Raw genomic sequence first — 21,821 nt, forward strand, 5'->3', positions numbered from 1 at the left:
TGACCTCGTGATCCGCCCGTCTCGGCCTCCCAAAGTGCTGGGATTACAGGCTTGAGCCACCGCGCCCGGCCTGCAACACACATTTCTAAGAAAATAGCCAAAACAATCTTGCTAGAAGAATCACAGGGCATTTTATATTTTATCTTCACCCTCTCCCTCTTTTTTTTTTTTTTTTTTTTTTTTTTTGCAAAGTATACGTTTTACTTTTTTAAAATCTGTTTTAACAAGTTAACACAAAGGCAAACCCAGGGGCTAAATATATTTAAATCAAATATATTTAATTTGATTAAATATTAATCAAAGCTGGGCACAGCTGATACACTGTTGTCAGAGCTGCCCTTCATGCCTGTGAAAAAAGGGCATTGGCTAGGAACAGTGTCACATGCCTTTAGTCCTAGCGACTTGGGAGGCTGAGGTGAGGACCATTGCTTGAGGCCAGGAGTTCAAGACCAGCCTGGGCAACATAGCAAGATCTTACCTCTGCCAAAAAAAAAATTAAAAAAATTAGCCAAGCATGGTGGCACAAGCTTGTAGTCCCTGTTATCACAGCATTACACTCTGCACTTTAGCCAGGGCAACAGAGCAAGACCTTGTCTCTTAAAAATAAGTAGGTCGGGTGCAGTGGCTCACACTTGTAATCCCAACACTTTGGGAGGATGAGGTGGGAGGATCGCTTGAGGTTGGAAGTTTGAGACCAGCCCGGCCAACATAGCGAAACCCCATCTCTACTAAAAATATAAAAATTAGCCAGGTGTGGTGGCACATGCTTGTAATCCCAGCTGCTTGGGAGGCTGAGGCATAACAATCTCTTGAGCCTGGGTGGAGGAGGTTGCAGTGAGCCAAGATTGCGCCACTGCATTCCAGCCTGGATGACAGAATGAAACTCCATTTCAGATAGATAAATAGATAGATAGATAGATAGATAGATAGATAGATAGATAGATAGATAGATAGATGGATGGAGATGTGTAGGCCCTGCCTTAGAGAACTCTAAGGTCTAGCAGGAGGACAGATGTGAGTCAGTAACAACCCAGATAATTAACTAGCAAGGGAGAACAGGTGCTGTGCGGAGAGAGCAGGAACCATCTTGTTGGAGGGCCATTTGAACCTGGAGGGTTAATATTCAGGCAAAGATAATACATGGAGTATTGCTCTTATCAGAACAAGATTGTTCCCAGCTTACCATACCGAAGCCTGCTGAGCACACTTCGCAGTAGTCTCCTGAAATCTCTGGGGGCTAGTTTGGGGTCCCTGTAGGTGAGAGTGCTGGGGTGTGTTAGGGACCGTGATGGGCGAGGTGATGGCCTCATCCTCGTCCTCTGGTGCCCTCACTACTTCTCTAGCCAGCTCACCCTCTCTGTCCTCTGTCTTGGTTCTAGAATCACAAATGCACACAACTCTTCCTGCGTTTCCAACAAGTTTGCCAACGATGGTAGCTTCTTGCAGCAGTTTCTGAAGTTGCAGAAGGCACAGACCAGCACAGGTGAGTGTAGGCCTCCCCTTTCCTGGTGCTGTCCTTGCATCTCCCCCTGGGGTTGCTGGGCACATGGGAAGTGACAGGTCCCACCTCAGACTCCTTCTGCTCACCCCTAATCATAGATCGCCCTCGTTCCACACATGTGTGCACCAAAGGCATAAATAAATAAATAATACATAAATTTTTCTTTTTTTTTTTTTTTGAGATGGAGTCTTGCTCTGTCGCTCAGGCTGGAGTGCGGTGGCGCCATCTCAGCTTATTGCAAGCTCCGCTTCCCGGTTTCACGCCATTCTCCTGCCTCAGCCTCTGAGTAGCTGGAACTAGGGGCGCCTGCCACCACGCCCAGCTAATTAATTAGTTTTAGTAGAGACAGGGTTTCACCGTGTTAGCCAGGATAGTCTCCATCTTCTGACCTCGTGATCCACCCACCTCGGCCTCCCAGAGTGCTGGGATTACAGGCGTGAGCCACCCCGCGCAGCCAATAATTTTTGTTTTTTTGAGACAGGGCCTCACTCTTGCTCAGGTTAGAACGCAGTAGTGCAATCATAGTGCACTGCAGCCTCAACCTCTGGGGCTCAAGCAAACCTTCCACCTCAGCCTCCCTGCAGCTGGGGCTACAGGGGCATGCCACCACACCTGGCTAATTTTTGTATTTTTTGTAGAGTTGGGATTTCGCCATGTTGGTCACGCTGGTCTTGGACTCATAAGCTCGAGCAATCCACCTGCCTCAGCCTCCCAAAGTGTTGAGATTACAGGCTGGAGCCACTGTACCCGGACCAAGTAATAAATACATAAATTAATACCGAAAAGGGTAGGCTGGGTGCAGTGGCTCACGTCTGTAATCCCAGCACTTTGCGAAGTGAGACGGGTGGATCACCTGAGGATAGGAGTTCGAGACCAGCCTGGCCAACCTGGTGAAACCTTGTCTCCACAAAAATTAGCCGGGCGTGGTGGCAGGCGCCTGTAATCCCAGCTACTCAGGAGGCTGAGGCAGGAGAATCGCTTGAACCCAGGAGTTGGAGGTTGCGGTGAGCCGAGATGGCGCCATTGCACTCCAGCCTGGTGGACAAGAGCGATACTTTGTCTCAAAAAAAAAAAAAAATTACCAAGGTGGCAAATATGGACCCTGCCCTCAGTGTGCTTACCCTGTAGGAGCAGAGACAGGTAAGTCAGATTTCAGTCTGGGGCAGGTGGAGCTATGATGAAGCCCTCCCCACACTTGAGGGACCATTTTGGGAGTTGGAGGCATCCCCAGGCTGGGTCAGCTTGAACCCACTAGCAGGGGTGAGCAGGTCTTCTGCAGATAGGCTTTGCAGGGACACTGGGCTGACCTGAGACACCTGAGCTACATCAGAGAACAGCAGGTTCTGGGGACTGCTACTGCTGAGGTTCCGGGTGGGCAGGCAGCTGGGGGCATCCAACAGTGACCACTGGGCCACTAGTGTTCGTTGGGTACCACCCCGTGTGCCAGGGAATGTGGACTTAGTGCCTGCCATGTCCCTTGCTCCGTACAAGCAGACGCCGCCTGTGCTCTCAATCCTCTGGAGGGACACCTCTTTCTACCTCTGTTTCCCTTTGGTAGACATCTGATAACACATGTCGTGTTTTCTTCTCTCAGAACTCATAGATGTCAGCTGGGTGCGGTGGCTCATGCCTGTAATCCTAGCACTTTGGGAGGCTGAAGGGGACAGGATCGCTTGAGCTTGGGAATTCAAGACCAGCCTGGGCAACATGGCTAAATCTCTCTACAAAAAAAAATACAATTAGCCAGGCATGGCGGTGCATGCTTTTAACCCCAAGTACTTGGGAGGCTGAGATGGGTGGATAGCTTTTGGGCCTGGGAGGCGGAGGTGGCTCAAACCTGTAATCCCAGCCCTTTGGGCGGCCGAGACGAGCGGATCACGAGGTCAGGAGATCGAGACCATCCTGGCTAACACGGTGAAACCCCGTCTCTACTAAACAATACAAAAAACTAGCCTGGCGAGGTGGCGGGCGCCTGTAGTCACAGCTACTCTGGAGGCTGAGGCAGGAGAATGGCGTAAACCCGGGAGGCGGAGCTTGCAGTGAGCTGAGATCCAGCCACTGCACTCCAGCCTGGGCGACAGAGCAAGACTCTGTCTCAAAAAAAAAAAAAAAAAAAGATGAAGCCCCTGCCAGGCTTGGTGGCTCTTGCCTGTAATCCCTTTGGGAGGCTGAGGTGGGAGGATAGCTTGAATCCAAGAGTGTGAGACCAGCCTGGACCACCTAGCAAGAACCCATCTCTGCAAAAAAATAAAAATAAAATTAACCAGTCATGGTGGTGGGCACCTGTAGCCCCAGCTACTCTGGAGGCTGAGCCAGGAGGATTGCTTGAGCCCAGGAGTTCAGGAGGTCGAGGCTGCAGTGAACCATGATTGAACCACTGCACTTCAGCCTGGGTGACAGAGCGAGACCCTGTCACTAAAAAAAAGATGAGGCCCGCAAGTGCAGAGCCAGCCTCTATCTAATGATCCGGGGGCCCTAGTCCTGTTCTCAGGGTGGTGAGCTGGCCAATTTCATGATGCTGCTCCCCACCGGACTCAGGGCTCTTCCTGAAGCTGTCACACACCAGCCCTGCCCCATCCCCTGCTTTGCTGTGGGTGCTTCTGCACTGTGGGTCCTCTAGACAGCAAGGTGTGGGCTAGAATGGCTGGTCTCCAGGTCTGCACCTGGACCCCTTGTCAGTGCCCCAGGGGATTCCCAGCCTTCCCCAGAGGTAGCAATGCCTGTGCAAAGAATGGGACCCCTGTCTATAGGTTGGTTGCCTACAGGTGTGCAGTGTGACAGGCCAGGTGGATAAATTGTCACCCACGGAGCTTCTGCCCATGTCTCTTGATTTTGGGATTTAGTGACCAGAGCCCATTGTTACTGGTGAGACAGCTGGTCCTCGACCTTTGTCAGGTTTCCTAGGGAACAGCTAAGAAATGTTAACCCAAGGCCAAATTCATCCTAGAATGAGGAAGGCTGGTTTGAGTCCCTTCCCCATCAGGTCTCAGGGTGAGAACACCCAGTAGTCCGGCCCCGGCCAGTCAGCCTGGCCACAGACCTCCAAGGGAATGGTTGTAAACTAGGATTCAGGGACTCGGGTCTTACCCGGCAGAACTGATGTTCTGTCCCCAGAACTGTCCCAGCCTGTGGGTGCAGCACAATTGAGATGCCTCCAGCCAGAGTGGCTCCCTGCAGAGCGCCAGGCTTCTTTTCTTCTGGCTGGGGAACTACAATGAGTCCTTTCGCTCTCTGCCTCACTGTCCCCATCTGTAAAATCAGGGTGGCCTCCTCTGAGCCCCTGAGTTCTGGAAGTCAAGGACCCAGCTTCCCCGGGGCCCACAGCACTTGGGTTAGGTCAGAAGCCAGGAGAGGTACCCTGCACCCTGAGTGCGCATATCCTTCCTTCTATACCAGATGCCCCGCCCAGTGCTCCCAGCGCCCCTCCCAGCACACCCACCCCCAGTGCTGGGAAGAGGTCCCTGCTCATCAGCAGGCGAACAGGCCTGGGGCTGACCAGCCTTCCAGGCCCCATGAAGAGCTACTCCCACGCCAAGCAGCTGCCCGTGGCACACCGCCCAAGTGTCTTCCAGTCCCCCGATGAGGACGAGGAGGAGGACTATGAGCAGTGGCTGGAGATCAAAGGTAAGTTGTGGGAGCTGCTGCTCCCCCACCACCAGTGCCTGTGCTCTAGCAGGTGGGATCTGTGGTGGGCAGGGCAAATGCTGCCAGGGGCGTGGATGCTTTGGGCTGAGTTGCAGCCACCAGGTCTCCGAGCTGAGCCTTGGGCCCTCTGGGGTGAGGAGAGCAAAGGAGGGTGAGGGGCAGGGCTGGGGTGTTGCTGGGCATCAGCACGTGGGCTTCATCTTGGGAGCAGTGGGATCCATCTTCCACTCACACAGCGGCTCACCCAGCCAGGGCAGGGGCGTATGCCCTTCTCGCATATGCTCCAAAAGGGCATCCTCACATCCCTTCTTGGAGGAGCTTCTAAGGCTCTTCAGCTGAGCCCTGGAGGCCCCGAAGCACTGCCCCAACCATGGGTTACCTGTCCCCCGAGTTTAGGCCAGAGGTATGAGCCGCAGGTTGGAGAGTGCTCTCTCCTATTCCTGGGAAAGGATGGTCACTGGTCATGGGTGAGCTTGTCCAGATCCCCCACCGTAGGAGGGCAAAGGGGGTGGCTGTGGTGACAGCATTGCTAGCAAGTCTAGCCCCGTCCACATTCAGAATGAGGCCCCGTGACACCTGAACTGCGTGGAGGGCTGGCTGGTGAGGTCACGTCACCCTGACAGCACAGACTGAAGCGACCGTGGAGTTGTGCCATGACAGCTTTGAGACCCCTTGCTTCTGGCTGTGTGTCCGAGCGGGTCAGAGGCCAGCCTGGCCCCCGGGCCATTAGTCAGAATGGAGCTGGTGTGTGTCCTTTCCTTAGAGAGGTTACCCGGCAGCTCCAAGGGTACCCTGTTGGGAACTGCTGCAGTACAAGGGGTATCGGGCGTTTTGAGGCCCTTGAATTGAAGCTGCTTATGGCCCCCTGTCTGCGTGGCCTCAGATACCCACCTGTTCCTGTAAACAGCGACCAGGTCAGGATAGTTGCTGGGCCCGTGGCAGGAGGGCGACCTAGGGTAAAAGATGGTCATGGAATGCCCTTGGGACCTCACAGCAGCCCTCGCTGGGCCACACACTCCCCACCTCTCCCCGATTCCCAGCAGTCCAAGCAACAAGGGGAATAAGATTAGCCGCAGGTTTGGCATGTTGCCCAGTTGCCAGGTACTTGCTGGCAGTGAGAAATTTATTCTGTGCATCTCCTACAAGGGCTGCAATCTGTGTAGTAGCTGACAAACTCAGCCTCGGAAACAGGCCAGGGAAAAAATGCAAAAGCAAGTTCCACATGGCTCAGTGGGGAGGCTAATCCATATATAAAAATATATCTTTATAGCTCTGTTCACTGAAAAGGCCCCGAGATAATGATTAAGCCCGTGGCATTGAGCATCCCTAGCGCCCAGATGCTGGTCTGGAGACACAGTTTCTCATGGAAACCGACTTCTTGGAGAAGTGGCTGGCTCTGGGTCTGGGCAGGAAGTGTATGAGATGATCTTTGATCTTGGAGCGCCCTGTCCCGGCAGATGGCAAGGAGGCCATCAGAGACTCCTGGGGCCATGTCCAGAGCCCTCAGGAGCCAGCTTGAAGAGGCTCCACCGGCTGCAGAGCTTCTATGACACTAATTGCCATGGATCGAAACCCACCCAGTGTGTTTAAATCAGAGCTCATAATGGTATTTTTAAAAAAAGAATGTGTCATCTTTGAAGGATGAAAGGGAACCGATGTGTTATGCTGAAAACTGGTAAAGAAAAGAATTAAGCATTTCCCCCCCAACAACCAGGATATATTTTCTGCTAGCTTCCAGCCTGGAGCTCACCACAGCCTCACACACTTCTCTCCCACCCACTGTGTCTCACCAAGACAGTGAGACCAACTCCCCCCTCATCATGGTGTTTTATGCCTGGACTCGGGACGCCCGACAGCCTCCTGCATCTCACACTCTTCTCCCCCCACCCCCTCTGTCGTTGTGGTCCATAGAGAGAGTGTGCCTATTGACTGTGGGGTGTGTGAGTTGAACCCCAGTACTGACAGCCTCCTTAAAGTTTCACCCCCAGAGGGAGCCGAGACTCGGAAAGTGATAGAGAAATTGGCCCGCTTTGTGGCAGAAGGAGGCCCCGAGTTAGAAAAAGTAGCTATGGAGGACTACAAGGATAACCCAGCATTTGCGTGAGTATCTCCGGGGAAGGGAAGGCCGTGCTGTTGAATGAATTTGCTGCACAGTCGCACGTGCGGGGCTGGTTGCTTGCTAGCGCGGGCCGGATGCTGTTCCGAGCGTTTTCTGATTCTCACTAGAAGTGATGAGTGGCTCCCATGTAGCACGGAGACTTGCTTTTGGGTCGCTGCTCGCCAGCCTGCCTTTTTTTGTGCAATAGAAGCTGCAGGGATACGCCTGTCACAGATACTCATTTTCCCCCCTCTTCTGCAAACTTCCTCCTCTCCAGATTTTTGCACGATAAGAATAGCAGGGAATTCCTCTACTACAGGAAGAAGGTGGCTGAGATAAGAAAGGAAGCACAGAAGTCGCAGGCAGCCTCTCAGAAAGGTAGGTGGACAGAGTGGGCGGGAGGTTCTGGGGAGGCCTGTGGACATACCGTGCCCCAGTGTGGAATCAGGGTTCCTGGAGGTGCTGGAGTGGCACTGTGTGGCACTGGTGGTTGAGGTCTGTATTCTCCCAGGCATCTGGGGTCACTCTGGGAATGGGTCTGACACCACCTTCCCCCTCAGTGCTCCAAGGACCTGGTGAAGCCTGAATGTCAAGCCACATGTGTGGGGTACATGGGTGCTCTTGGAGATCGAGGTCACTCCTGGGAGATCAGTTCAGGGCAGTACCCTGGGTAGAGGGGGCTTTTGCTTGTTGGTTCTTTGTTACGTTAACAAGTGTTAATGAGCCCCAGCTTCCTCCTGGGCACTGAGGACAGGGCAAGGCAAGTGTAGTGTACGGCTGAGGACTTGTGGGACAGACACTGTCAGGTGGTGCAATTCGGATGGGATGAATTTCAGGGGAAGGGGACATACTGGCTGGTCTTCGACTGCGATGACATAAAATCCCAGCCAAGTGTTAGTGGGTGGGGGGGATTGATGTTCAGCCCAAGCACAGGCTGCAGAGGTTTGTTCCTTGTGTTCCCTGTGGCCCTGTGCCCTGAGCCTCTCCCCAGGAGAGGAGGCCCAACAGCACCCCCCAGCCATGTGACCTGGGGTGCTCCTATCTCCCCTTCTGCCCCACCCATACCTGCTGTCACATTTGGATCCTTTGTCCCGGCTCGTGTCCCAGGCCCTCTTGACCTCCCTTGTTGGACTGGGGGGGGGGGGCCGGCCAGGGCGGGGGGGGGGGGGCTGGGAGGTGTGGTTAATGAACTCTGGCGTCCTGGTCCTCAGTGCAGTAATCCTGATTCCCATTTGCCTGTTTCTCACTTTGCATCATTCCTAAAACAAACCCCGACTTGTTGCCCCTTGGGGTTCTTAGCAGAAATTAGGCTGTTGGTGTGTGTGAGTTGAGCCCAGTACTGCACAGCCCTGCTTAAAGTTTCCACCCCCAGAGGGACGAAGAGGGTCCAAGAACCTTGGCAGAAAACGTTTTTGGCCAGGTTCATAGCAGATGGGGGTCCCGAGGTGGAAACCATGTGCCCTCCAGAACAACCGTGAGAACCAGCATTCCAGGTATGGGGGCCCCTGCCCCAGGGAGGTGACCGTCACCTTGGCCCACAGCCCGCCCCCTGCAGGGGAGGACACTGGGACAGCAGAGCCAGCCACTTTGCTGGGGTCCCCACCTGTGGAGACGCCTGGCCAGGTCTAGAGAGGTCTCCTGACCCCAGAGCCTGGCTCTGCCTCCCCCAGGTAGGCATGTCCACCGCACACCGAGCACCTTGGGTGTCTCTGAGGCCAGGTACACGGGGCCTTTGGGGCCTTTGTGTCTTTTAGGTGTTCCTCAATGGAGAAAGTCTCTACCACTTGCCCAGTTGCCCTTTTTGGGACACACAGCAGCCCTTGACCGGGGGCAGGTCAGGCTCGTCAAGTGTGGATATTTCCAGTAGTGTTTAGTTTAATGTTGTGTACGTTTCTCAGGGTCTCCCTCTTTATGACGAGGGAATTGGTCAGGAATGGGGAACTTTAGAATCTATAGAGGGGAACACCCCAGCCCTAGTATGTGAAGTTCCACAGAAGGGTGGTGCAGTGACAAGCAGCCTACGCTCCCTGCCGATCCGCCATGCCGGTCCGCACCCTAAAGCCCCAGTGGCTTGGGTCCTGGTGTTCAACTGGCGCATCAATTCATTGGGTGGGTTTTGGGCACTTGCTCTGTGCCCGGGGAGGCGGGGTGGGTGCCTGGGGGGGATGTGGGGTGACGTGCCCATGAAGATTAACACAAAGCCCCCGACTTCAGTCATATGAGGAGGTTGTGACAGCACATGAACAAAGTCCTGGAAGAGCAAGCCTCTCTTGGGGCTTGGTTGATTCAGCAGTACTTCACGCAGATGGGGGCAACTGTGCTTGTTGGTGGTCACTCCCAAGTCGTGGAGGTGTGGGCAGACATGGCCAGGCCAGGCCCAGGCCAGATGAGGGCAGTGGGCCCACCCTTAGGAGGGTTGGGACTGAGGGAACATGGAGTGGGAAACAAGGGAGGGTCAAGGCTCTAGCTGACCCATACAGTGGATAGGGACAGGAGAGGGCGTGCCTGGGAATTCAGGTGTGCCCAGTCTGGTACCTCGTGTCCGGGAGCCCTGTGTTGGGGTACGTGGATTGTTTGGTCCTGGAGTTCCAAGGGAGAGGGGATCTGCCTGGACGGAGCTCCCCCGCAGCGTGTCCTGAATCTGGGGGACCTGCCCTGGGGGACCAATTGATTGTGTTGGAACCACAACCTCAAGGTTAGGGTCACTAGTCTCCTCAAGGCCAATTGGGGTGTCTTTCCTGTCATTTTGCCCTGGTTAAGGGCTAATGTAAAATAAGAAAACTAGTTTGCTGTCATGTGGTATTAGACACTGACTGTGGAACCTTTTCAAAAGGAGAAGCAGGCAAGATAAGGAAATTCTGTTCAAGGCCCAAGAGCCCTGGTGGCTTATGCCCGGTCAGAGGGGTTCACTAAAGGGGTCCAGTCGCTGCAGCCCCCTAGCCTCTCCTCAGATTCAGAACTGGAGATCTATTGGGTGCAGGGTGGCCCCGGCCCATCCTTGTGTGGTTCCCCTTTCTGTTCCAGTGGTATTGGTGACAGGCGCCCTAGCGCTGGTCAGGTGTGGCTGGTGGGGGAGGCCAGACTGGTTGATGGTTCGCCTGGGGTGGGGTACCCTGGCAGCCAGAGGAGTTGAGGCCGTGAAGGGAACTTGTCCCCACGACTCACTGCAGAACTAATAGCAAGACCAGGAAATGAACTGGGCCGGGTCAGGGGGACGACCAGTGTATTTCAGGCCCCTGCAGGGCATGCAGGTTTTGCGCCTATGTTTAAATCTCCATATCAGGGGGTCAGATATGAGGCAGCGCCCAAAGCACAGAAATGCTGGTTTTCCGACCCACCGTGTTGGCAGACCTCCCCTACCCCAATCTAACAGGAGCCACCTCATGTGGCCACTCCTGGCCCTGTGCCCTGGTCAACGCCTGTGGGCCCCCGCAGGCACACGCACCATGCCACTTTGGGAAAACAATCTTTTTTTTTTTTTTTTTTTTTTTTGAGGCCGGAGTCTCGCTCTGTCGCCCGGACTGGAGTGCAGTGGCCAGATCTCAGCTCACTGCAAGCTCCGCCTCCCGGGTTTACGCCATTCTCCTGCCTCAGCCTCCCGAGTAGCTGGGACTACAGGCGCCCGCCACCTCGCCCGGCTAGTTTTGTATTTTAGTAGAGACGGGGTTTCACTGTGTTAGCCAGGATGGTCTCAATCTCCTGACCTCGTGATCCGCCCATCTCGGCCTCCCAAAGTGCTGGGATTACAGGCTTGAGCCACCGCGCCTGGCGGGAAACAATTCTTAACCAACTGCATGGCTATAAAGAAGCTGGAGGCCTGGTGTGGTGGCTCACTCCTATAATCCCAGCACTTTGGGAGGCCGAGGCAGGTGGATCACCTGATGTCAGGAGTTCGAGAACAGCCTGGCCAACATGGCGAAACCCCATCTCTACTAAAAATATACAAATTTATTGGGCATGGTGGCGTGCGCCTATAATCCCAGCTACTTGGGAGTCTGAGGCAGGAAAATCGCTTGAACCCAGGAGGCAGAGGCAGCCGAGATCGTGCCATTGCACTCCAGCCTGGGTGACGGAGCAAGACTCCATCTCAAAAAATAAAAAATGAGGCCGGGCGTGGTGGTTCATACATGTAATCCCAGCACTTTGGGAGGCCGAGGCAGGTGGATCACCTGAGGTCGAGAGTTCAAGACCAGCCTCACCAACGTGGAGAAACCCCATCTCTACCTAAAAATACAAAATTAGCCAGGTGTGGTGGCACATGCCTGTAATCCCAGCTACTCAGGAGGCTGAGGCAGGAGAATGGCTTGAACCCGGGAGGTGGAGGTTGCGGTGAGCCGAGATCGCGCCACTGCACTCCAGCCTGGGCAACAAAAGCAAGACTCCGTCTTGAAAAACAGACAAGCAAATAAAAATGAAAAGCTGGAAACACCCATCCCTTGGACTAGTCATTCTCCCATTTCTGAGATACATCCTGGAAATCATGTCACTAGAGCATCAGTTATAGTAATGAAAAGTCAGTAGGCTGGGCGTGGTGGCTCACGCCTGTAATCCCAGCACTTTGGGAGGCTGAGGCAGGCAGATCACGAGGTCAGGAGATCAAGACCATCCTGGCTAACATATGGTGAAACCCCATCTCTACTAAAAAATACAAAAAAAAAAAAAAAAAAAAAAGCCAGGTGTGGGTGGTGGGCGCCTGTAGTCCCAGCTAGTCGGGAGGTTGAGGCAGGAGAATGGTCTGAATCCGGGAGGCAGAGCTTGCAGTGAGCCGAGATCGCGCCACTGCACACCAGCCTGGGCAACAGCGAGACTCCATCTTAAAAACGAAAAGAAAAGTCAGTGACACAGTGTCCAGCCTCTGTGGGCTAAATCAGCGCATCTCCCCAGTGGAGTACGCCGCCTTCAGAAGGCGCCCGTGTGAGCCGGCAGCCCAGCGTGAGGAAACTGAGGCAAGGCCAGTCAATGAACATGCTTCCACCGTTCTAACAGGAAAGGCTTATGTCATCAGCTTCAGGCAGAAATTTTTTTTAAAACTGGGATATGTAAAATAGGATCACAGCTCTGTTAAGGTAAATCTTTGTTGAAACTGACGGGAAACACCTTAACAGTGGTTATCACTGGGCTCAGGGTGGGATTAGTTCCACCAGAGGGGAGCCTTGGTGGTGCACCCAGCCCTGTTCTAGATGGGGTGGGGGGGGCTCCACTTTCTTCCTCTCATGGGGGTCCACCATTGGGTGCCATTGTAACCTCCTCCCCAAGACGGGCAGACCCTCCAGGGGACTGTGATGCATCCTTGGGCCATCCTGGAGGACATTCAGGGTGAAGCACCAGCTGAGGCCAGGAAGGTGCCCCCACACCCCCATGCCCGCTTAGCCTTGGCAAGTGAGCCTCCCCAGCTTGTCCTCAAATCTGTGTCTGAACTCACCCGGCTGTCAAGTGTCTTTTCCAAATCTGACCAACTGTTCCCTTCCCTCCTGAACAGTTGTGGCTTTTACCTCTTAATTTGTACAAATGTCCCTCACTGAGTCACACTTGTACCATGACCCAGGATTACAGAGAGGATGCTGCCGTCTCCTGTCCTTCTGTCCCACTCTCCTGAGGTACCGGATGTTAGCAGGGCCGTAGACACACAGGCTCACGTAGAAATTGTCTAAGGGGTCTCTTGCTGCTCGTTCACTATTTATTTATCTTATTTTTTTGAGATGGAGTCTCACTCTGTCGTCCAGGCTGGAGTGCAGTGACCCAATCTTGGCTCACTGCAACCTCCACCTCCCAGGTTCGAGCGATTCTCCTGCCTCAGCCTCCCGAGCAGTTGGGACTACAGGCGCGTGCCACCAGGCCCAGCTGATTTTTGTATTTTTAGTACAAATGGGGTTTCATCATGTTGGCCAGGCTGGTCACGAACTCCTGACCTCAGGTGATCTGCCCACCTCGGCCTCCCAAAGAGCTAGGATTACAGGCGTGAGCCACTGCGCCTGGTCTCTTACACAAAAGGACTTCACAGCATGCTTGACCCTTTAGTTCATATTAGTAGCATGCCTTGGTGCAGTGACCATCCCTCCAGATTCACAAGTGCAGGTCCAGCCCCATGTTGTTCAGCACCGTAACATGCGTTCAGGGCTGTACACGTGTTCGGTTCTCTCCCAGTGTTCTGCCATGTGGAACTTGGCCATGACTCTTCCTTTTAGCATAGACCTCAAAGACAGTCCTGTGGCTGGGCGTGGTGGCTCACGCCTGTAATCCTAGCACTTTGGGAGGCCGAGGCGGGTGAATCACGAGGTCAGGAGATCGAAACCATCCTGGCTAACACGGTGAAACCTCGTCTCTACTAAAAATACAAAAAATTAGCCGGGCATGGTGGCGGGCGCCTGTAGTCCCAGCTACTCGGGAGGCTGAGGCAGGAGAATGGCGTGAACCCAGGAGGCAGAGCTTGCAGTGAGCCGAGATCACGCGACTGCACTCCAGCCTGGGCGACAGAGCGACACTGTCTTAAAAAAAAAGAAAAAAAAAGTCCTGTGGACTGGGGATGTGTACAGTCTGAGAGGCGCCAGTAGGTGCGGAAGCCAGCTGTGAACCAGCGCCGCCTGCTCTGTTCCTCAGGCTGGGTAGGTACTGAGAAGACCTGTGCTCCTGGCCTTACTGGAAGCCACACTGCCCTGAGGCTGCCTGCCCCCATAGAAAGTGAAAATCAGCTACTTGTTATGTTCTGATATTCAGTGTCTCAAAGATGCATTTGAGAGGCCATTGGGATCAAGACAAGTCCCTCTGCCCTGTCTCATGTCTGGTGTCTCCCCACAATCTGAGATTTCTTGGTGTGAATGTCTCGCCTTTCCCAGGCCCTGGGGAATGGTGTGAGGGTCCCTGCCCTTTCCCTTTGTAGCAGGGTAAACAATGACAGTGTGATGGGTGCCTGATAAATACAGGATTGGAGTGACCCACAGTTCAAAGGAAGGACATCAGGCCACCAGAACCAGAAGCCACTGCCAGGAGGCTGTGGTGGAGACCGTGATCATGACATGACCCTGGCCAACGTGGGCACTCAAGGCCAGAACTGCTCCTGCCCAGAATCAGGTACAGGGCCTCGGGCCCAGCTGACAGTGCACCCCCCAACTCTCCTTTGCAGCTTTCTGTACGAGCCCAACAGCCAAGGGTACAAGTACTACCGACAGAAGCTGGAGGAGTTCCGGAAAGCCAAGGCCAGCTCCACAGGCAGCCTCACAGCACCCGACCCCGGCCTGAAGCGCAAGTCCCCTCCTGAAGCCCTGTCAGGGTCCTTACCCCCAGCCACCACCTGCCCCGCCTCGTCCACGCCTGTGCCCAGCGTCATCCCTGCTCCAGCTGCCCCTGGGAAGCCACCCTCCGCAGCTACCGTGAAGAGGAAGCGGAAGAGCCGGTGGGGGCCTGAAGAGGATAAGGTAGAGCTCCCACCTGCTGAGCTGGTGCAGAGGGATGTGGACGCCTCTCCCTCACCTCTGTCAGGTGGGCAGACCCCCTCCCCCTCCCTCTGTTGGAAGGCTCTGGTTTCTTCACTGAGCATGATGTCTTCAAGGTTCATCCACATTGTAGATTGTATCAGAATTTCTTTCCTCCTTTGGCCACATCTTCCACTGTGTGTACATACCACATTTGGTTTATCCACTCATCTGTGAATGAACTCTTAGGTTGTTCACACCGCTTGGCTATTGTGAATAATACTGCTGTGAATCCATTTTCAGTTCTCTTATCAGTATACCTAGGTGTGGAATTGCTGGGCCTATTGCACTTCTGCCTTTTTTTTTTTTTTTTTTTGACATGGAGTCTTGCTCTGTTGCCCAGGCTAGAGTGCAGTGGCGCAATCTCGGCTCACTGCAAGCTCCGCCTCTGGGGTTCACGCCATTCTCCTGCCTCAGCCTCCCGAGTAGCTGGGACTACAGGTGCCCGCCTAACTTTTGTATTTTTTAGTAGAGACAGGGTTTCACCATGTTAGCCAGGATGGTCTCGATCTCCTGACCTTGTGATCCGCCTGCCTCGGCCTCCGAAAGTGCTGGGATTACAGGTGTGAGCCACTGCTCCCAGCCCACCTTCCGGGTTCAAGTGATTCTCCTACTTCAGCCTCTGGAGTAGCTGGGACTACAGGCGCACACCATTATGCTCAGCTAATTTTTGTATCTTTTTTTTAGTAGAGGCAGGATTTCACCATGTTGACCAGGCTGGTCTTGAACTCCTGACCTGAAGTGGGCCACCAGGCCTGGCCTTGCCCAGTTATTATAGAAACAAGGTCTCATAGTCTGTTACCCAGGCTGGTCTTGAACTCCTGGGCTCAAGCCATCTTCCTGCCTCAGCCTCTCAGAGTCCTGAGTTTCCAGGCATGAGCCATTGCAACCAACCTCCTTTGCCCATTTTAAAGTTGGGTTGTTTGTGTTGTTGAGTTGTACGAGTTATTTTATAGATTCTGGATATTAACCCCCCTCATTGGCTATATGATTTGCAAATACTTTCTCTCATTTTATGGATTGTCTTTTCACTTTAGTAATTAGTGTCTTTTGATGCATACAATTTTAAAATTTTCTTTCTTTTTTTAATGTGGCCAGAAAGATCTTTTTTTTTTTTTGAACTGAAGGCAGACCTTTCAGGGGGCAGCAGTGCCAGGGAGGGGGCAAGTGATTATGTAGTCTCCCAGTACCTGCTATAATCCAGCCCTCCCTAGAAATGGAATTTTAATGAAGTCAAATTTATCTATTTTTTCTTCTGTGGTTTATGCTTTTGGTATCATTTTTAAGGAACCATTGCCAAATCCGTGCATGAAAATTTGCCCCTGTGTTCCCTACTGAGAGTTTCGTACCTTTAGCTCGTAAATTTAGGTCTTTAGCCTATTGGTTTTTTGTCTTTTTTTTTTGAGACAGGGTCTCACTCTGTCACCCAGGCTGGAGTTTAATGGCTACTTATTGCAGCCTCGACCTCCCCAAGCTCAAGTGATCTTCCCACCTCAGCTTCCCAAGTAGGTGGGACTACAAATGCATGCCAGCACACCTGGCTAATTTTTGTACTTTTTGTAGAGATGGAATTTCACCATGTTGCCCAGGCTGGTCTTGAACTCGTGAGTTCAAGCAGTCCTCCTGCCTTGTCCTCCCAAAGTGTTAGAATTATAGGCATGAGCCACTGCACCCAGGGTCTTTGGTCCATTTTGAGTTAATTTTTCCAATTTTATTCTTTTTTTTTCTTTTTTGAGACAGGGTCTCTGACACACAGGCTGGAGTGCAGTGGCATGATCACAGCTTACTGCAGCCTTGACCTCCCGGGCTCAGTTGATTCTCCTGCCCCAGTCTCCCAAGTAGCTGGGACTACAAACGTGCTCTTCCATGTCTGGCTAATTTTTGCATTTTTTGTGTCGATACAGGGTTCCACTAAGTTGCCCAGGCTGGTCTCAAACTCCTCGCCTCAATCTTGCCACCTTGGCCTCCCAAAGTGCTGGGATTACAGGCATGAGCTACTGCACGCGATCTGTTTGGATTCTTTAGGGTTTTCTATATTTAAGTTTGTATTATCTGCAAACAGAAATAGTCTTACGGGTTTTTTTCCAACTTGGATACTTCTTATTTCTTTTTCTGTCTAATTCCTCTGGCTAGGACTTCTAGTACTGTATTGAATGGAAATGGTCGAAGTGTGCATCCTTGTCTTGTTCCTGATCTTAGGGGGAAAGCTTTCAGCCTTTTACCAGTCTGTGAAATGTATGATGTGTGGGTGTATGATGTTAGCTGTGTGTTTTTTATATATGGACTTTATTGTGTTGAGGAACTTCACTTCTTTTTGGTCTTTTTTTTTGAAACAGAGTCTTTCTGTGATGCCCAGGCTGGAGTGATGTGATCTCAGCTCACTGCAACCTCTGCCTCCTGGGTTCAAGCAATTCTCCTGCCTCAGCCTCCCTAGTACCTGGGACTACAGGTGCCCGCCACCACGACTAGCCAATTTTTGTGTTTTTGGTACAGACAGGGTTTCACCATATTGGCCAGGCTGATCTCGAACTCCTGACCTCAGGTGATCTGCCTGCCTTGGCCTCCCAAAGTGCTGGGATTATGGCGTTAGCCAGCAGACCTGGCTGGAAGTTCACTTCTGTTCCTAGTTTATCGAGTGTTTTTATCATGAAAATGTTTTAGTTTTTGTCAGATGCTTTTCTACATCAATTAAAATAGGCCAGGCACGGTGGCTCACACCTGTGATCCCAGCACTTTGGGAGACTGAGGTGGGCAGATCACTTGAGACCAGGAGTTCAAGACCAGCCTGGCCAACATGGTGAAACCCCATCTCTCCCAAAAAAAAAAATTAGTTGGGTGTGGTGGCACACGCCTGTAATCCCAGTTACTTAGGAGGCTGAGGCAGGAGAATCTCTTGAACCTGGGAGGCAGAGGTTGCAGTGAGCCGAGATTGCGCAACTGCACTCCAGCCTGGGTGACAGAGTGAGACTGAATCTCCAAAAAAAAGTAAATAAATACATAAAATCATCATGTGATTACTTTCCTTCATTCTATTAATTTGGCGTATTACATGGATTGATTTTCAAATGTTGAGCCATCCTTGCATTATGGGGATAAATCCCACTTGGTCATGGTGTATAATCCTTTCATATGCTGCTCAATTTGGTTTCCTAGTATTTTATTGAGGATTTCTGCATCTGTTTTCATAGGAATATTCAATTGTATTTTTTCTTTCTTTTTTGAGATGGAGTTTTCCTCTTTGTTGCCCAGGCTGGAGTGCAGTAGCGAGATCTCAGCTCACTGCAACCTCTACCTCCTGGGTTCAAGCGATTCTCCTGTCTCAGCCTCCTGAGTAGCTGGGATTACAGGCGCCCACCACCACACCCGGCTAATTTTTGTAATTTTTGTAGAGACAGGGTTTCACCATGTTGACCAGGCTGGTCTCAAACTCCACGTTGGCCTCCCAAAGTGCTGGGATTACAGGCGTGAGCTACCACGCCCGGTCTGTTTTTCTTTCTTTGTAGTATCTTTGTCTGCCTCGGGTATCAGGCTAATCCTAGCCCCATAGAGTAAGTTTGGAAATGTTCTCTCTTTTGTTTTTTTTGGAAGAGTTTGAGGAGAATTGGTTTTTTTTTTTTTTTTTTTTTTTTTTTTTTTTTTTGAAACAGGAGTCTTACTCTGTCACCCTGGCTGGAGTGCAGTGGTGCAATGTCAGCTCCCTGCAACCTCCACCTCCCAGGTTCAAGCAATTCTCCTGCCTCAGCCTCCTGAGTAGCTGGGATTACAGGCACCTGCCACCATACCAGGCTAATTTTTGTATTAGTAGTAGAGATGGGGTTTTGCCATGTTGGCCAGGCTGGTCTTGAACGCTTGACCTCAAGTGATCCGCCCACCTCAGCCTCCCAAAGTGCTGGGATTACAGGCATGAACCACTACACCTGGCTTATTTCTTCTTTTAAATTTTTGCTTTACCAGTGAAGCTGTCTGATTCTTGGCCTTTTTTTGTTGGAAGGTTTTTTCAAATCCTGATTTGATCTCCTTACTTGTCTATTCAGATTTTCTATTTCTTCTTGTGTTTGATGGTTTGTGTTTCTAGGAATTTGTTCACTTCATCTAAATTATCTAATTTGTTAGGGCACAGTTTATTGTATTTTCTTATGGTCCTTTTAACTTATGTCTTATTTTTAGTCATTAGTTACAGCCTCTCCTTCATTTCTGGTTTTAGTAATTGAGTCTTCTCTCATTTTTTTTGTAGTTTAACTAAAAGATTTGTCACTTTTGTTGATCTTCTTTTTTTTTTTTTGAGACGGAGTCCTGCTTTGTCGCCCAGGCTGGAGTGCAGTGGTGATGCGATCTCGGCTTACTGCAAGCTCTGCCTCCCGGGTTCACGCCATTCTCCTGCCTCAGCCTCCTGAGTAGCTGGGACTATAGGCGCCCGCCACTGCACCCGGCTATTTTTTTGTATTTTTGGTAGAGACAGGGTTATCACTGTGTTAGCCAGAATGGTCTCGATCTCCTGACCTCGTGATCCGCCAGTCTCAGCCTCCCCAAGTGCTGGGATTACAGGCGTGAGCCATCGAGCCCGGCCCTTGTTGATCTTTTCAGAGAACCAACTTTTGGTTTCATAGATTTTTTTCCATTGTATTTTTAGTCCTCATTTTCTTATCCTCACTCTAAACTTTACTATTTTCTTCTTTCTGTTAGCTTTGGATTTAGTTTGATCTTTTTCTAGCTCACTAAGCTGTACACTTAGGTTATTGGTTTTAGATCTTCTTGGCTCACTGCAACCTCCACTTCGTGGGTTCAAGCGATTCTCCTGCCCCAGCCTCCCGAGTAGCTGGGATTACAGGTGGGCGCCCCCACGCCCGGCTAATTTTCTATTTTAGTAGAGACAGGGTTTCACCATGTTGGTCAGGCTGGTCTTGAGCTCCTGACCTTGTGATCTGCCCGCCTCGGCCTCCTAAAGTGCTGGGATTACAGGCATGAGCCACCAGGCCTGGCCTCTTTCTTTCTTTAAAAAAAAAAATAAATGATTGTTATATATATTAACTGATAGATTGACTTTGTCAGTAACCTATAATAAACTTCTCTTCAAATGCTACTTTCAGAAATACAGTTTCCTTAAAAATAAAAGTAACAAAAGTATGTATAGCAAATAGTTTTTTTGGTTTTTGTTTTTTGCCTTTGAGACAGAGTCTTGCTCTTTTGTCCAGGCTGGAGTGCAGTGGCACAATCTTGGCTTACTGCAACCTCCGCCTACCAGGTTCAAGCGATTTTCCTGCTCAGCCTCCAAGTAGCTGGGATTATAGGTGTCCACCACCATGCCCGGCTAATTTTTATATTTTTAGTGGAGATGGGGTTTCGCCATGTTGGCCAGGCTGGTCTTGCACTCCTGGCCTCAAATGATCCTCTTGCTTCTGCCTCCCAAAGTGCTGGGATTACAGGTATGAGCCACCGTGGTCGACTTAGCAAGAATGTACATTGATTATCTAAACATTAAAAATAATAATGCAAGCACACCCAGTTCTCCTTGTATAGATTTATGTACTATCACCAGTTTCTGCTCCTTCCCTCTCTTCTTGCCCACAAGAACTTTTAGCCTTTCTCCATCACTTAGGAGTCACAGGAAACTGAAGGGTAATTTCCTAGGGGTCTCCAACATATCTCAGTGTGCTACCATCTCTTCCATTCTTCTTGTGTGATGGCAGGTCACATCTGCCAGTCTACCACCTTCTTAAAATTCTAGAAGAGAAGCAGAGCAGAAGTTCGTGCAACTCTTAGATCTCCAGATGTAAAGTTCCTATCACCCACACCCACCGAGAGTAGAGGTTGGGGGTCGAGTACATGGCCCTTATATTTTTCCTAACTCCTCTCAGTTCCTTGTATTCTTCTTGACTTGAAGGATTTTTTCATATGAAGAGTCGAATAGGGCGAGGTATGGGGGAAGGGGCGCGGAGCTTCCATGCCCTCCCTGGGCATGCCACCCTCCAGGAACCTCCATGAGTTCCGCTGTCTGGAACCTCCTTTTTTTTTTTTTTTTTTGAGGCAGAGTCTCCCTCTGTCTCCCAGGGTGGAGTACTGTGGCACTATTTCGGCTCATTGCAACCTCCACTTCCTGGGTTCAAGCGATTCTCCTGCCTCAGTCTCCCGAGTAGCTGGGACTACAGGCGCCCACCACCACGCCCAGCTAATTTTTGTAGTTTTAGTGGAGAATGAGGTTTCACCAAGTTGGCCAGGCTGTTCTTGAACTCCAGACCTCAGATGATCCGCCTGCCTCAGCCTCCCAAAGTGCTAGGATTATAGGCATGAGCCACCATGCCCAGCCCATGCCCAGATAATTTTTGTATTTTTAGTGGAGACGGGATTTCACAATGCTAGCTAGGCTGGTCTCAAAGTCCTGACCTCAAGTAATCTCCCCGCCTTGGCCTCCCAAAGTGCTGGGATTACAGGTGTGAGCCACCACGCCCGGCCCTGTATGACAACATTTTGGTCAGTGCTGGACTGCATTTATGACAGTGGTCATTTTTAAAATTGTTATAAGATTATAGTACAGTATTTTTACTGTACCTTTTTTATATTTAGATACATAAATACTGTGTTACTTTACAGGTTTGTAGTTTGGGAGCAACAGGCTATACAGTTGTCCCTTGAACAACATGGGGGTTGGGACCCCAAGCCCTGTGCGGTTGAAAATCTGAATATAGGCTGGGTACGGTGGCTCATGCCTGTAATCCCAGCACTTTGGGAGGCCGAGGTGGGCAGATCAAAAGGTCAGGAGTCCGGTACCAGCCTTACCAACATGGCGAAACCCTGTCTTTACTAAAAATACAAAAATTAGGCCGGGCACAGTGGCTCATGCCTGTAATCCCAGCGCTTTGGGAGGCCGAGGCGGGCAGACCATGAGGTCAGGAGGTGGAGACCATCCTGGCTAACACGGTGAAACTCCGTCACTACTAAAAATACAAAAAGAAATTAGCCGGGCTTGGTGGTGGGCACCTGTAGTCCCAGCTACTCAGGAGGCTGAGGCAGGAGAATGGTACGAACCCGGGAGGCGGAGCTTGCAATGAGCCGAGATCGCACCACTGCACTCCAGCCTGGGTGACAGAGCGAGACTCTGTCTCAAAAAAAA

At 51.4% G+C, this 21,821-nt stretch overlaps 1 protein-coding gene across 1 annotated transcript in view; it reads left to right on the forward strand.

The window, feature by feature from the left end:
* Window positions 1-21,821, forward strand: part of SUGP1 (SURP and G-patch domain containing 1) — a 44,776-nt gene that overhangs the window by 9,599 nt on the left and 13,356 nt on the right. The window contains 7 exon segments of the mRNA XM_017852662.1: window positions 1,380-1,483; window positions 4,898-5,125; window positions 7,123-7,246; window positions 7,522-7,622; window positions 8,604-8,701; window positions 8,703-8,737; window positions 14,365-14,720. Of these exon segments, the coding sequence (XP_017708151.1) occupies window positions 1,380-1,483; window positions 4,898-5,125; window positions 7,123-7,246; window positions 7,522-7,622; window positions 8,604-8,701; window positions 8,703-8,737; window positions 14,365-14,720 (1,046 nt within the window).

This window comes from Rhinopithecus bieti, unplaced genomic scaffold (genome assembly GCF_001698545.2).
Source record: "Rhinopithecus bieti isolate Rb0 unplaced genomic scaffold, ASM169854v2 scaffold_34968, whole genome shotgun sequence".
NCBI classification, from domain to species: Eukaryota; Metazoa; Chordata; class Mammalia; order Primates; family Cercopithecidae; genus Rhinopithecus; species Rhinopithecus bieti.